This window comes from Arvicanthis niloticus, chromosome 3 (assembly GCF_011762505.2).
Source record: "Arvicanthis niloticus isolate mArvNil1 chromosome 3, mArvNil1.pat.X, whole genome shotgun sequence".
Classification (NCBI taxonomy): Eukaryota; Metazoa; Chordata; class Mammalia; order Rodentia; family Muridae; genus Arvicanthis; species Arvicanthis niloticus.
This window is the reverse complement of record NC_047660.1, coordinates 73,579,439-73,596,190: the sequence shown is the minus strand read 5'-3', so window position 1 is coordinate 73,596,190 and position 16,752 is coordinate 73,579,439. Positions and strand designations below refer to the sequence as shown.

Genomic DNA, 16,752 nt, shown 5'->3' with positions numbered 1-16,752 from the left:
CTCGCGAGAGCTAGCTGGTTGCTATAGTTACAGAAAACAACCAGCGTCTGCCTCAGGTAAGAGACTGTAGTTGTCATTCTCACGACCCAGATCTTTTCTTCCAGGATTCCCAGCTCTATCCCTTCAGTTAAGGCCAGGTTGAAGCTCTCGCTCGGCATAGCTGTGCCCAAGATTACGTTTCATCCAGAGCCGGGTCCAGTCCATCTCCTTCCTCTGTCCTTTCCCCCAGTCGATGGTTTTGGTCCCGCCTCTGAGCCAGTGATTAGAAATGGGTGCCTTGTTGAGGGCAAGAGCAAGAGTTGGGCATTTGTGCAAGGTCACAGTTACTCAGTAGGAAAGTCGTCAATCTCCACATCTGGGACTGTGGATCTGAGTCAGTGAAGTGTTTGCACGGCATGCATGAGGCTCTTGTCTGCCTAGCACTGCAAGGTAAACCAACGAAACCCTATCCTCATAAACAAATGTCCCAGAAGAGAATGAGCTGAATTCACAGCCACGGTGAATGTTCCTGAGTTGGAGAAAATCTTCATCGACTACGATGTATAAAGTGAATGAGTAGCCTTGTTATCTGCTTTAAGAAAGATGAACAGAAGAGAATAAAAAAAAGCAAAGAATGTGAAGGTTCCAAAGTGATTATATGCATACGCTGGGGCAGGGAGGAGGCACCCTAAGCCAGATCACAGACTAGATAGATGAAGAAGCTATTTTGCTGAGACTAGAGTGTTGGACATAGTAATGCTTTGATCTTCAGATTTATTCTCACATTATGATCCACACATACTGAGATAATTGATTTGCTTTTTGATCTTTGCCTTTGAACTTTTGATCTTTTTTTTTCTTTCTGCCTGGAACAGCCTTCATTTTACACTATTCTTTTGTTTGTTTGTTTGTTTGTTTGTTTTGTTGTTGTTGTTGTTTTTCGAGACATGGTTTCTCTGTGTAGCTTTGGCTGTCCTGGAACTCACTCTGTAGACCAGGCTGGCCTCGAACTCAGAAATCCACCTGCCTCTGCCTCCCAAGTGCTGGGATTAAAGGCGTGCGCCGCCACCGCCCGGCCATTTTACACTATTCTTTTAGCTCCAGGTCACCTCTGATGAGGAGATGTTCCTGGTACACACATTCACACATGCACGCTCAGATCCAGTTAGGTCCCAGCTAACAGAGCACACCCCTGCTCAGTGATGGGCTGGTAAAATAGCAAACTTGTCCGAAACTCACTTTCCTTTTTTATCTGTATGGCATATGTGAAGGCTTTAGTATGTACCAAGGCATAATCGAAAGCTGATTCACTCTGCACTCCCCAGCCATCTGTCAGACTGCCTGTCATAAAGCTTACACCTCTTGGTCTATTAACATGTCTTTCTTCCTCACTAGACTTGGGGGCTTATATCTTCTCTGTTATCCTCAGCATCTGTCCCTGCCCTAACTTAATAAAGTTTGCTCGATTAATGATTTTGACAGAAATGGAATGGATTGGAATAAAAAGTCAGACTCAGACATGTTAGTGTAGCACAGGGAACACAGATGAGCCGGTTCATAGGGTACCAATCCCAAATAGACATTTGATAAGGAAATTGCCAGTGCCACTGAGGCCCTGAAAAAGCCTGAAAGCATTTGAGTGACAAATCGGTCTTTTAGCCAAGGGCAAGACTGAGGGAGTCTCTAGTGAACAGCACGGTGACTGTGGTGACTGAAGGCTGGAAGTGGCATCACCCATCCCTGATAGACACACACAATTTGTTCTCACAGATACGTTCTACTTCCGATTTTAAATTTATTTTCCATAAACACAAAACAAATCTATGACAGATCCACACATCTCAGTCCTTGTGCTTACTTTAGATTCTTTCTCCTGTTTGTCTGACTTTTCTCTTCCCTCCCCCACCCCCAAACAGTCTCACATCTGCTTTCCTGTAATGTATTTAAACCTAGGTACTACATGGGGAACAAGTGATGTTTGTCTCTTTTCCCTTGCACTATCCTCCTTTATCCCTCCTGTCTTTGTACCTTCCTCCTACACACCCACTTCTACCTTCTTGTTATATGTATATTACATATTTAAATATAAATACTTTATATGAGAGAAACTATACAGATTTGTCTCTCTGAATCTGAGATGTTTTCCTTAATACAATCATATCCAATTCCATCCATTTTTTGTTAATAACATGAGTTCATTATTCTTTACACTTTATTGTATATATAATATATATATGGTGTGTGTGTGTATAGATAGATAGATAGATAGATAGATAGATAGATAGATAGATAGATATGTATGTATGTATGTATGTATGTATGTATATGGTACTTATATAATATTTTCTTCATTCATCTTGTGAGCTTCCAGGCTGGTTCCATACCTTGGCTCTTGTGAATAGTGACACAATGAACATGGTGTACAAGTGTCTCTGTGTATGATGGATAACATGACAATTTTATTTTTACCTTCTTTATATGTATGGGTGTTTTTCTCGAATGTATGTCTGTGCACCATGTAACATGCCTGGTGGCCTCAGAGGTCAGATCTGCTGGAACTGGAATTACAGAGAGTTGTGAGCCAGCATGGAGGTGCTGGAATGGAACCTGGGTCCCCTGGAAGAGCTGCCGGTGCTCTTCACCACTGAGCCATCTCTCCTGCCCGCCATTATTACTTTTTTGAGGAACTTCCATATAGATTTCCATAATGGCCACACTAGTTTACTTTCCTGGCAGCGATGTACAAGGCTTTTCCTCATCATATTCCACTTTGGATTGAGGTAGAAAATCTGCTCTTTAAGAAACAAAACCAAACCAAAGAGATAGTAGAGTGTGGTCCCCTTGGCAGAGTCCTTACACAGTGCACATCCACGAAGACCCGGATTCCACCCCCAGCACAGCATACTCTTCAAAAATCCCAGGAGGTAGAGGTAGGAGAATCGGGAATTCAAGGTTAGCCTTAGCTGTCTTAGTTCCTTTTTTGTTTTTGTTGTTGTTACTGTGATAAAATACTCTGACAGAAGTGACTTAAAGCAGAAAGGCTTGATCTTAGCCCACAGTTCCAGGTTACAGTCCATCATGGTGGGGAAGCCAGGCCCCAGAAGCTTGGTGAACCTAGTCACATTTGTCAGCCATCAAAGAGCAGTGTGGACTTGCTGCTAGCACTCAGCTGGCTTTCTCTATTCATGCAGGATCCCAAGACCAGGGAATGGAGCCACCCACAGAAGGTTAGTCTTTCCACTTCAACCCAACTTAGACTATTCCCTACAGGCACACAACTCCAGGAGAGTATAAATTTGTCAAGTTGACAATACTAATTATCACAGGGCTAACCTAGGCTATATAAGATCCTGTCTCGTAACAAGCATCCACTTAGTATCTCTATCTATCTATCTATCTATCTATCTATCTATCTATCTATCTATCTATTATCTATCTATCTACCTACCTACCTATCTGGTGGGACAGGGTTTGTCTGTGTAGCCCTGAGTGACTGGTTTTGAATTCACTATGTAGACCAGGTTGTCCTAAAACTCTCAATCCTCCAGCCTCAGCTTCCCAAGTGCCAAAGTTACAGAGGTGTGTGCTATCACACCTGGACAATAATTTAGTTTTGAAATTGTTTGTAAAATTATTTGAAAATACTGATGTAGAGTCAAAAGCCTTTGTTGTTTCAAGATTCCAAAAAAACTGGGACATAATCTTGGAAAGCAGCTTCCCAGACCACGGAGGAAATGTGAGTGGACCAGTAAGCAAGGACAGTCTGAGTTTTCTGATTATTTGTATTTCATGAGCCAGTTATGTGTTGAGGAACCTTTAACATCAGTTAGTGGAGCCATGCCTGTGACAACTTCCTGAAAGCACTCTCTGTCTAACAGCAGAAGTGGCAAACAGTGGGTTTTGAAGTAGGTTTAACAGGGATAAACAGTGCTGGCCTGTAATGTGTCTGCAGCTCCTGTGGTCCTGGTTATGTCGTCCACAAAAAAACAAACTCTTCTGTTATCTTTATAGAGGCCAAAGAAGACCATAGAGACTTTGACCAAGTGCTGACATGGACCAGACGTCAAACACGATAAGAACAGTGCACATCACTGTGACAAATGGATATGATTTGGTAAATTGACTCTTGGAAACCCAGAATCCCTATTTAGAGTGTAAGACCCCAAAAGGGGACTCTCACCCAAGTCCGGACCTGCACGAACGAGAAACCTTCTTGATGCAATTGCAGAGGAGGTTTAATGACGAGGGCCCTCGGGCCGGAATATATCTCACGCAAGAGATAGAGATTCCGACCCCAAGCCCAGGAAACTTGGGATATTTATGGGTAGGGGTTGGGGAGAGCGGGAAAGTTTGGCGCGGTTACATATGATTGGATATATCAAACATCCGTTCCCAAGCCTGGTTTCCATCTAGCCCCCATCCCAATTATCCTAATTTACATCTGTATCTTGCTCCTGGGAGAATTCCTTTCAAGTGACTTCCGTTTACCCAGGTGTTTTATTGCCTCTATCTTGGGTCTTTTGTGCCTTTGAAATGTTTATTCAAGCCCTTGGAATGCACCCCAGGGGCAGCTAACACTTGAGTGTAAATTGAAACTCTGAACCTAAGAAACTCTCACGTTGAGACCTAAAATTTCATTTTCACAATTTATTCTTACAAGAGCATGGCGGGAGGGGGGAGGGGAAGACGGAAGGTTTGTGTAATCTTCTCCCTCTAAGCAGAGTGATCATCTCCCCAGTGTTCCGAGTTGGTAGTCATCATGTCATGCGTCTAGAATACCTGGCCTTTTGAATGCTAAATTTAAATTAAACAAATCATTTCTGTTTAGCTATGTAATTTCTTCCCCCTTATCCTTTCTTCTGAGACAGAGTTTCACTAGCTGAGTCTCCCTCAAATTCACAGCAATCCTCCAGTTTCAACCTCCTAGATGCTGAAATTACAGCACAAGCCACATCATCTGACTTAGAATTCCCTCCTTCCCTTTCTTCTGAGAAGGATCTAAACCCTTCCAGCATTCTCTCTTTGAGTAACTTCATTTTAGGATTTCAAATAATAACCATTAACAATTAGGTGAATATTCTTGCTCTCAGTTCTTGCTCTCTCTTGATCTCTTGTTCCCTTTGTCCCCTTGCCTCTCCCCCTTCCTTTTCCCCTCTCTTCACGTGCTCATGGCCAGCCTCTACTTCTCTACTCTCTTCCCTCTCTCTGCCTTTCTCTGCTCTACTACCCTCTTAACTCCCCTTCCCATGCCCTGAATAAACTCTATCCTATACAAAAAATAAAAGTGAATAATGAAATGGGGAAAGTATTCAATGTCCTGGAGTTTACAGAGCTGTTGTTTAAAGGGGCATAGTTAACAAGTTGTTTGTTTAATAATGCACAAATAAAATATATACATGTATACATATTCACAGAAGCATAAAAATATATTCTGAAATGTTAATAGTCCCTGCACAATAGAATAAAGCCACAGGAGTTTATTTCCCTGTGTTATTGTCTTCTCACTTTTTAAAGATGTGTGGCATTTGAAACTGTGATGTGATGTTTGTGCCCACAGAAAGGCTTCAAAGGAGACACCCCAGTTACTTTTGTCCGTGCAGAATTCAACCAGGCATTTCTCGGAGACTCCTCAAAGATCCTTGTCTCTCCAGAGGGAACTGCAAAGTACAACTTTACTAGCAACATTGATCTCAGCCCTGATGGAGGGATTACTTTGGATGACCTCGCCCACAAACCTTTATTCCGTAAGTCTCAGTCTTGTGGTTCTAAGTTCCTTGCTAGGAGCCTCTGAGCATGGAATCCCTGTGATGGGAGCAGTGCAAGCTTTTTTTTCTTCTTATTCACTTTACATCCTGCTCACTAACCTACTTCCCAGTCACCCACTCCTTTAGTCCTTCCCCCATTGCCCCTTCCCCTTCTCCTCTGAGTAGATGGGCCACCCATCCCCCCTGGGTATCTCCCCACCCTGACACTTCAAGTCTCTATCAGACTAGGCACTTCCTCTTCCACTGAGGCCAGACAAGGCAGCCTGGCTAAAAGAACATATTCCACACGTAGGCAGCTTTTGGGGTACCCTCCCATTCCAGTTGTTCAGGACCTACATGAAGACCAAGCTGCACATCTGGTACATATGTGTGGTGAGGCATAGGACCAGCCTGTATATGTTCTTTGGTTAGTTTAGCCTTTTAGACCAACAAGGGTCCAGGTTAGTTGGCTCTGTTGGTCTTCCTGTGGAGTTCCTATCCCCTGCAGGGCCCAAAATTATTCTTTCTATTCTTCCATAAGAGTCCCTAAGCTCTGTCCACTGTTTGACTGTGGGTGTCTGCATCTGTTTTGATCAACTGCTGGGTGGAGCCTCTCAAAGGACAGTTATGCTAGGCTCCTGTCTGCAAATATAACAGACATTAATAGTGTCAGGGATTGGTTCTTGCCCATGGGATGGGTCTCAAGTCTGGCCAGTTATTGGCTGTTCATTCCCTCAGTCTCTGCCCCACCCCTCATGCCTGCATTTCTTGTAGACAAAAGCAGGAAGTAATAGCACCATAGGCTTTGTTTTATCTGCCTCTGGTACCAAAAACCATGGCATGCTCATTTTAATCAGTTTTTTGTTTGTTTGTCTTTTCTTCTAGCAATTTTCTTTGTATCATGATACTTATGGTTGCCAGGTTTTAGGGAAAAATTATTTTTAAAAAGAAAAGAAAAACCTAAAGAACTTGATGCAAGCTTTAAAATTGCCCATTGTTTATTTGACATTCAAGCCTAACTGGGTATCCTGTATTATCTGTGCTTTTGGGCTTTTTGATTTGGTTTGGGGGTTTTTTGTTTGTTTTTTTGTTTTTGTTTGGTTTGGTTTTGGTTTTTTGAGACAAGTTTTCTCTGTGTAGCCCTGGCTGTCCTGCAACTCACTCTGTAGACCAGGCTGGCCTAGAACTCAGAAATCCACCTGCCTCTGCCTCCCATTTTTTTGTATATACACCATCACTAGTGGCCATTTTTCATTTGCCTCTCCTGCTAAAGGATGCGCTTCTTAAAATCAGAGCTGGATTTAGTTTATTTCCCAATTTTCAATTCCTAGAAATATCTGTAGCATAACAAATGCTTGGAGTTTTTGTTGAGTGAGCTAGATAGAGAAGGGGATGGTTTCTGCATCTGTGTTTTTCTGGTTTCCATGTACACGTTATATATCTTTATATCTGATGTAATAATGTTACACTTGTGTGCTAGGCCTTTTACTTTGTTTTGTTTTAATCGATTCTCTCTCTCTGTCTCTCTCTGTCTCTCTCTGTCTCTCTGTCTCTCTGTCTCTCTCTCTCTGTCTCTCTCTCTCTCTCTGTCTCTCTCTCTCTCTCTCTGTCTCTCTCTCTCTCTGTGTGTGTGTGTGTGTGTGTGTGTGTGTGTGTGTGTGTGTTTGTGTGTGTGTGTAAAATCTACCTATCTCAAGATTACCTCACCCCACCTCTACCCTAACATAGTGTCTTGGTCAATGTTCTATTTCTGTGAAGAGACACCACAACCGTGGCATCTCATATAAAAGCATTTAATTGGGGCTTGCTTACATTCAGGAGTTTAGTTCATTATCGTCATGATGGGAAACATGGCAGCACACAGGCAGACATGGTGCTGGAGAGGTAGCTGGGAGTTCCACATCCAGATCAGGAAGCAGAAGGAAGAGAAAGAGACTCTGGGCCTGGCTTGAGCATTTGAAACCCCCAAATCCACTCCCAGTGATACACTTCTTCCAACAAGGCCACACCTCCTAATGTTACTCTCTAAGTATTCAAATATATGAGTCTACCTTTGCTTGCCACAGGCTCCCAAGTTTTATGTGGGTGCACTCACAGTAGAGGAAACAGGTGTGATCTTAAGTGTGTTCACTAGGAGTCAAAAAGGACCGAAACTTCTAAGATGATGGAGTAGACACACTTTTCTCAATTTCTCAGAAGCACAGCTGGGCGTTGTGTAAAAGCGTTAGGAGACAGAAGGTTGTTGAGAAGGGACATATGTACCCAAAGTAACTTGGTAAATTCCATAGATTTCCTTTTTAGCTTCTAAATCCTAGACTTTCTACTTAAGAAGCTAATACCGTAAAACCATCAGCGGGTTCATTTAAATCTGTATGTGCATGTATGCCATGAATGTGTGTCTGGAGTACCTGTTGAGGCCAGAAGAGAGCATTGGATACCCTGGATCTGAGTCACTGATGGTTGTAAGCTGCCCAGTGTAGTCCTCTGGAAGAGCAGCAAGCATCCCTAACTACTGAGTCCTCTCTCTAGTACTGAAATGGTTTGGTTTGGTTTGGTTTAACCCAGTAAAAGTTCGTTTCCCTCTGACTAAAACAGTACCAAAAGGGCATATTAGTGAGCCAGTCAACTGTCTGTCTGTCTGTCTGTCTGTCAGTAACTGCTGTATTCCTACCAAGCACCAGAGGAAATAAAAGCTGGCTCTCCATTTACCCAAGTGGAGCCTAAATGATCATTCTTACAAAGCGCTAATGATGTACTCAAATAGCCTGTGTTAACCTGAGGAGAAAGACCACCAACCCAATTATGGCCAAATTAAAGCAAACTTTATTGTGCACTTACCAGAGAGCCAGCTAGCGCTTGTCTCCCCTTAAAACAGGGTTCCAGAGACCAGCTCTGAGTTAGTTTCTCAGGCTCCTTTTATACGGCAGAACTATGGAGGGGGATTTTATCAGCAAGTGTGGTTACGGAAACAAGACCAGGTAGTTAGGATTTTACAAAGCAGTTAAGGAAATCTTCCTAGAGCTTTTGTTACAGAACATTTCATGGTTATGAGGTGGGATGCAGCTCAGCTCTCTGAGAAACAGAAACTCATGTTTTACAGTAAACAGAAACTTAGCCACAGACTCAAATGGACTTCTGATTATAAAATGGAGTTGGGCTGGCTCTTCACCTGGTGGTATGGGAGGAAACTAAGCAGGAAGCCAGGAGTTTTATCTCCTATGATAACATGTTCTCTTCTGCTGATTGTTGGCACTGGTGGGGACCACACGAGGACCCTGAGATTCTAGTTTAAGTTGCCATTGGCAGTGTGACCCTTGGGCTCTTATGGTTGTGTCAGAGGCGGCTTGGTGAAGTGCAGGACTTCATTATGGCCTTGTGGGATCAAGTCCACCCCCACTGCATGGGTACCAAGGAATCAGAATTCCAGTCGCTTTCCCAGTAACTGGGTACTGCTTCCCTGAGGAGCAGTAAGTGAAGAGAGTAGGTTTCTCCTCTCAGGTGGAGTGCTCAGGCCTCAGTACCTCAGAGCAGTACCTCTGTCTCCTGCTGAAACACTATCAGAAAAAGAAAGAACCAGCCAAAGCAGAAGGTGTAAGTAAAATCCAGTGGTTCAGAGGCCACTAGGGAAAGGCTAGGTTCCAGCAGCAAGTGAGGATATTTTAAGAAACGAGAGATCTCAAACTAAGTTGCAAAGGCGATCAGCAGACGTGACACCAAGGTAGCCATTGGGTTACAACTCCGAGGCAAGGATTTTGTTAAAAGCTGAAGGATGGGTCTTCATTGAACAATTAATTGCAGACATTCTGGGAACAAGTGGAAAAAATAGAAGAAAGACTTAGGAAAGAAACAGAAGACATAAAAAAAACTAAACAGAAATAAGAGAATTGGTGCTAGAGGATGGAAGGCTCATCAGTTAAGAGCAGAGGGTGCTCCTGCACAGGACTTGTTCAGTTCTCACACCGAAGCTAACATCTGTAATCCATTACCAGGGGACTCAACACCTCTGCTGGCCCGCACAGACACTGGGCACACATGTGGCACACATACACTGAGGCAAACACTCAAACACATAAAATAACTCGAAGATATTTTTAAATGACTAGAATTGAAAAAATATAACATGTGAAAATCTGGATGAATAGGCTCAACAATAGAATTAAGAAAACAGGAAAGAAGCAGCAAACTTGAGAGCAGAGCAATGGAGGTTACCTGATCTAAACCATACAGAGGAGGTAGGGCAGGAATGATGAGAAAGGTCAGGGCTTCTGTAACTATGACAACACACATAGTGTTAGTGTCCTTTGGAACTGTGACAGCACATATAGTGTTCATGTGGAACTGTGATAGTGTGCATAATATTAATGTCATTGGTGTCTCAGGACAGGAAAAAGAGGGTAAAACTGAAAAGTAATTCAAATAAAACAATAACTCAAAAATTCTCAAGTCTTTAAAAATCTGCTTTTACTGTTTTTTATGTGTATGATTGCTTAACCTGGGTGTGTGTGTACCGTATGAATGCCCACTGCCCTTGGATTCCTTTGAACTGGAATTGTGGATAGTTCTAAGTCACCCTATTGGTGCTGTGGATTGAATCCTGGTCCTCTGGAAGAGCAGCCAGTCTCTTAACCACTGAGCCATCTCTACTGCCAATTCCCCCTTAAGACAGGGTCTCACTATCATCCTTGGCTGGACTCGTACTAGCTCTGTAGACCTGGGTAGGCCTTAAACTCACAGAGATCCATGTGCCTCTGCCTCCAGAGTGCTGGGACTAAAGGCATGTGTTACCATGCCCTGCTTATAAGCCTAAAGTTCCAGGAAGCTGAATGAGCTGATCAGCAATGAAATCCATGCTAAGAAAATGTCACAAACTGTGCTGGGGATGAGGACTGGGTGGTGGAATGCTTGCCTAGTGTGTACACAGCCCTGACTTTGATCCCCAGCCATACATAAACCAGGCATAGTCGTTGTATGGATAGTTTCATGTTAACTTGACATAGGCTCAAGTCATCTACGAGGAGGCATGACAATGCCTCAGGAGTTGGGGGATGGGTACTAAAACAGAAGGATCAAATAGGGAGGGAGAGGAAAGCAGGGGACAAAGGAAGGAACACAGGAGAGACAGCTAAGATTAAGGGCCATTGAGGAATAGTGTAGAAACTCAACACAGTAGAAGCTTCCAAAAATATTATATATACATTATAATTTGTGTCAGAAAGCTCAGAAGTCACAGTGCTAGTGACTTCCCACTGTCCACCAATAGTCCCTGATGCACCTTCCTGGATTTCAGGATAATTATCAGTGCTGCTGTTATTGATGTCTCTCTGGGGTTTGATCTAAAGCCTCAAGCAAGCGTTCTTACCATTGCACTATACATCCACGCCAGAATTTACTTTCTTAAACTCAGACTTCGCTTGCCGAGGCTCTCCCATCTGATGGAGTGGTTAGAAATGTTCTCATCCTCTCTGCTTTGACTTTTCCAGTAACAGTGACTGAAGTTTTACCAAAGGAAAAGAAACAGAAAGATGAGAAGACCTTAACTCTTGGCCAAGCCGTGGTGGATCTTCTTCCTTTATTAGAAGGTCAGATGTATAATCTATCCAAAGGCCAAAAAAAAAAAAAAAAAAAAGCAAAACTTATACCCCGCAATGTGTGCAACCCAGCCTCCTTAATTTTGAAAGATGTTAGTGGAAAATGAAGATATGACTGTGCCTATAACAGCTTTGATCTGACCCCTTTTTTCTTTGGCTCAACTTGACATTACAGGAGAGGAGTCATTTGAAACAACAGTCCCGTTGCACCCTGTGCAGGGGTCACCCTTGGAAACTCCTTTGCCAGGCTCTAAGGTAATCCGATTTTAAGTCTTAATGTTTTCAGCCTGCCTCATAATCCGGATATAAGGTCCAGGTCAGGTGAGTACAATGCACTGGCCACTTCCTTTTATGACACCAGTGGTGCTGGTTTTTGGTGAGCCAGGATAAATAAACTAAGTCCCACTCTGTGGATTATAACCCAGTGTGATGCACTCAGAAGGCAAAGAGCAGGTATTGGCTACTCCATGTAGAAATATATTAGGGAAGGCTTAATATGGAAATGCTTCTTTTTTTAAGATTTATTTATTTAATGTATGTGAGTATACTGTCGCTGTCTTCAGACACACCAAAAGAGGACATCGGATCCCATTACAGAATGTTGTGAGCCACCATGTGGTTGCTGGGAATTGAACTCAGGACCTCTGGAAGAGCAGTCAGTGCTCTTAACCCCTGAGCCACCTCTCCAGCCCTGGAAATGCTTCTTGAGCTATATTCCTGTGGGTTAAACTATATATGACAGTATACTGCCTGTGGAGGCACAGCAGCTTGCCTCTGGTTGAAGACTTCTAATTCATTAGTACCATCCAACACCATGTCCTGAATTTCAGAATGTGAGACTCTGCAATGCACTGGAATTCTCTGCAGTGACACCCTATAAACATCTAAGACACAACATTCAAAAACCGAACTCACTCTCTTCCCCTGAACTTGCTCTTTCTCTCACCTTAGTGCCTCGGGCTGATGGCTTTGCCCATCCATGAAATTACATGACAGGATCTAAGTGACAGCCACGGATTCTAACAACCGGCCTCCAAATCCGGCCTATTTTACCTCCTCTTATATTTTTGGTTGTGAGCCTAGCCTTTAACGCTGAGCCATCTCTCCAGCCCTATTTTACCTCCTAAGCTTCTTTAGAGCCTTTATACTATTTTCCTACTTGATGTTACCTCAGCTTTCATTGGGTCCTTAGGCATAATCTTGGCCCATGACCTTGCCTCCAACCCCTCTTTAGCCTTCCTGTTGCTTTCATAGTGACTTAAGAGCAAATCTGATTACATCTTTTCCCTGCTTAGTGTAGCTCACGGACTTATCCACTGTGTGTCAAGGTCCAGATTTCTTTGCAAGCACCCCGCATTCCTGACAACAGGAGCCTCCCAGTTGATTGACTTGGTGCAGAGCATAGTGTGCATCCCATTCCGAACTACGTCCTTTGCTTTGGACTTAGAATTATTTTTTCTTTATTTCCCTTGTTGATCCAAGCCACACACTCCTGATAGCCTGTAAAAGCAAGATCTGATAGCATTGTTTCCTATTCTTTGCCAGCTCAGTAACTAATTATTCTCTTTTCCTCTGGTGCTTCTCAACAAGAATATTTTGTACAGGATTTGTCATACACACTAAACTGTGATATGAGTTTCATAATGAAAGGGAATGTGTCTTCCTTACCAGCATATTATTAGCAGTCAGTACACATTTAAGGGGCCAGTGAGATGGCTCAGAGGGAAACTTGGGTGCCAAGCCTTGAGCTCAGTCCTAGGGACCTACAGAGTAGAGGAAGAGAACCAACTTCCATAAGTTGTCCTCTGACTACCTACCCATTCATATAACTAAATAATAACTTTAAATAGATAATTTTAAAGTTGTAAATGCATATCTAAACCTTTTTATTGTATTGTGTGTGAGAATGTTAGGTGTACATACACACATATATAGATACTTGAAAATATCTTATTATAAAAACACTGCATTTAAATTATAATAAATAATCATACAGGAGTGGGTATGGTGATACAGGTCTTCAATCCCAGCACTTGGGAGGCAGAATCAGGTAGATCTCCACGAGTCTAAGGCTAGACTGGCATCAACATTGTGAGGCCCTGTGTAATAATAGCAATAACGATGAAGAAGAAGATGATGATATAGAGATAATGGTGATATAGATGGCTTATGTATAAAACATTTGCCATACAAGTGTGAGGACCTAAGTCCAAATTCCTAGAATCCATGGAAAGCCAGACATGGGCTTTCACATCCCAGTGGAAAGTGAAAACATATTACGGTTACCCTTTAACCTTCACAAGCTTACGATGGCACATACGTGCCTGAACACATGTACACACATCCTACATGCACACACCCCACATAATCATAAGGTACAGGCTAGGAATATAAAAGCATTCAATCCTGTTTCATGAGTGCCTGCTAGGTACACACAGTATGGAACCATCCAGTTCCTGTCCCAGACATATTTGTGTTTGTACTTTACCTTGCTGCTGTAGGGCGAAATGACTCTAGTTCAGCGTAAGATTCTCCAGTTCTCCTTTTGACTCTAACTCCTCTGTTTGGAAATAACTTACATCATCTTGAGCAGTGGTAGAAGATAATGAAAAGAATCAAGACCAATGTCAATTTTCATAAATGTTGCTTTCTATTTTATTTTATTTTATTTTATTTTATTTTATTTTATTTTATAGCAATGCAGTCTTGATGTGAAGGTGTTTGTGGCAGAGCCCTTACTGACCCCAGCCCAGGTCTCAGCGAGCAATCTTCTGAAGGTCACGCTGGAGGCAGCCTATTCTGTGCCCGAGTCATTCATGCCGGTCGGGCCTCAGCAGAACTACATGGTTGGCCTACAGGTTCCGTCGGTTGGAGAGGTAAAGCCCTACTTCCAGAAGTTTACATGGACTCAAGCAAGCCTGGACTCATGGCCATGTTCCTCCCTACCCAGACTGCATTCAAACTCACCCTACCAGTGGCTAAGATTTATTTTAGGCTTAAAAATGAGCACTTTTGTTTTACATTTATACCTTCACATTTCACATGTATATTTTACAATCTACACATTACATGTAGTTTATTAGTCAACATATAGTTATGGTCCAAAATATGTGCGTCATTTAAAAGTTGCCATGCTTTGGTATGCTTATACATGGATTGTTTGTTTTATGGGTTTTGCATAAGTATCTCATCGTGCAATCCTTTCTTTTAATTCCAAGTAGTGCTTAGATCCAATTTTTATATACAGGAACACTTAAGGTTCTTGCTGGAGATTGCCAAGGTGCAATAGTTAATGCCCTCACCTGAGCTACTGCCACAGCCTGAATGTAAATTTGCATAACATGGTCCTTGTGCTGGGACTTTCATTGGGCTCCAGAAATACCTGACTTTCATTTCTAAAGCTGGGACAACCTGAGACGAGCCTGGACAGTTGCCTTCCTATCCAGGATAACCCTGTAACTGCACATGGCAATCTGTGCCTTGTTCTGCTCCCAACTACAAGTTTCTACTCTTTTTTCCCCTTTGGGCTGCTGAGATGGCTGAAGGAGCAAAGCTTCTTACTGCTGAGCCTGATGACTGGAGTTTGACCCCTTGGACCTACCTAGGGAGAGAGAACAGCAGATCCCAAATGTTGTTCATCTAACCTCCACACACACTGGTGCACATGTGCACACACACACCTAAGTAAATAACTCAAATACTTTTAAAAGAGAAATTTGCATTTTATCATCTTTTCTATCATTCACAGAGTTATACATGATTACAAATAGAATAGAGGGTATAGGCCCCTATATGGAACCAGATAATCATGGAAATAATACCCAGAATTCCACTGGGGAAAGTACTAAGCAGACTTTTTATACATTCCAAAGCCCTTTACAGATGTCCTCACATCTGGTATTTATTATTTTAGAAGGACTACATTATGATATTCAAGAATGGAAATCTGAAGCTTGGAGGGGAAAAAGAACCTGTTCCCCGGCCTAAAAAATGGCCTATCGCTAACATTCTTGCTCCAGGAGCTAATAACATTCCTGACGCGTTCATTGTGGGGGGTCCCTATGAGGAAGAAGAAGGAGAACTCAACCACCCTGAGGTGAGAGAGAACATGTTTTCATGACAAATACAGTGCGTTAACAAATTATAAACCCTTTGTAAATCTGAAATTTATATATATACACACACACCTAACCAGTTTTTGTCAAAACTGGTTGCATGTCAAAAATCAAATGTCATCTAATTCTACAAACAGAATGATTTATATCCAAATTACTCTTTATTTTACATTTCTTTCCTTTTTTTTTTTTTTGAGTTGATAAGTATGCTATTCAGTGTTACTATAATGAAATACCCAAGATAATCAACTTATAAAGAGAAAAGGTTATTTTGGTTCACATTTGGAGATTTGGCTCCATGATGGATTGGGTCCCTCTGTTTTGTCCCCAAGGAGCCCACCCCAAGGCTTCATTTCCTAAAGACTCCATAACCTACCAGTAGCACTACTCTTGGGGCCTTTAACACAGAGGTATATAGTTAAGGTTAAAAAGTGTACAGTGAAAGTCTTTCTCCCCTGTTTGCATCTTCTTCCTGATTCTTTTCTATCTCGGTACCTTAGTAGTTATTCTGTGATGGTTCCTCCCAGATGCCTCTTGTACGTACAGAAGAAGTGCAGTGATGTGAAGACTGAGAGACAGAACCTGTCTCTCTGACCTAGAAAAGAGGGAAAGGAAGTCAGATTTCAGAGGGACTGGCTTACCAAACTAAAACAAGTGTTTAAAAGAGAACAATAAAAAGTTTCCAGGTGGCTACGTTTATATTAGTCTGTTTGCAATGGGGAAATGCCTTTCCTTTTGATGATGATTCTAAAGGTGGTAGAATAATATTCACACAGCATTATAGCAAAATTTACAGCTAATTTTTTTCTTGGTCCTGGAGGAATGACTCAGTGGTTATGGCTGCTCTTCCCAAAGACTTAGGTTCAATTTTCAGCACTCATGCGGGGGATCACAACCATCTGTAACTCCAGTTTCTGTAGGTCTGACATCCTCTTCTGCTTTCCCTGGCCACCAGGCACACACATGGCGCACAGCTATACATGTAGGCAAAGCACCCATATGTGTTTAATGAAAAATAATCCTTTTCTTTAGGGAATCCAGACTTTTGTTAAGTATTCAGTCATATTATTTCCAGAACTAAAACATATCGAGAAGCCACTCCTGTTTTTCTGTATATTCTACAGTATTGTTTTTGTTTCTAGACTGGGTATAGATTGTGCTCTCTTACACCAGGAGCAGGGAAATATGTCAGTTTTCCCTCACATATCAATAGACATTAGTGTATGCATATGGATACTGTCCCCATTATTTTTATGGGTCATTATATACCTTGCCTTGTTTTTAACATCACTACATAATTTTTTTTTAAATTCATTTTCTTTTTTC

The 16,752-nt window shown here is 42.2% G+C and overlaps 1 protein-coding gene across 7 annotated transcripts in view; it reads left to right on the top strand.

Moving 5' to 3' along the window:
- Cfap70 (cilia and flagella associated protein 70) overlaps nucleotides 1-16,752 on the top strand; it is a 56,407-nt gene continuing 39,655 nt past the window's right edge. For 5 of the 7 annotated variants that reach the window (XM_076931203.1, XM_076931202.1, XM_034499182.2 and 2 more), the window contains exons 1-7: nucleotides 1-56; nucleotides 3,991-4,093; nucleotides 5,537-5,723; nucleotides 11,204-11,302; nucleotides 11,487-11,566; nucleotides 14,008-14,187; nucleotides 15,225-15,407. In XM_076931203.1, the coding sequence (XP_076787318.1) occupies nucleotides 4,031-4,093; nucleotides 5,537-5,723; nucleotides 11,204-11,302; nucleotides 11,487-11,566; nucleotides 14,008-14,187; nucleotides 15,225-15,407 (792 nt within the window). In that variant the 5' untranslated portion in view covers nucleotides 1-56; nucleotides 3,991-4,030. Of the gene's footprint in view, nucleotides 57-3,170; nucleotides 3,207-3,990; nucleotides 4,094-5,536; nucleotides 5,724-11,203; nucleotides 11,303-11,486; nucleotides 11,567-14,007; nucleotides 14,188-15,224; nucleotides 15,408-16,752 lie in introns of all 7 variants that reach the window. The other 2 variants (XM_076931201.1, XM_076931200.1) reach the window with 2 other exon arrangements.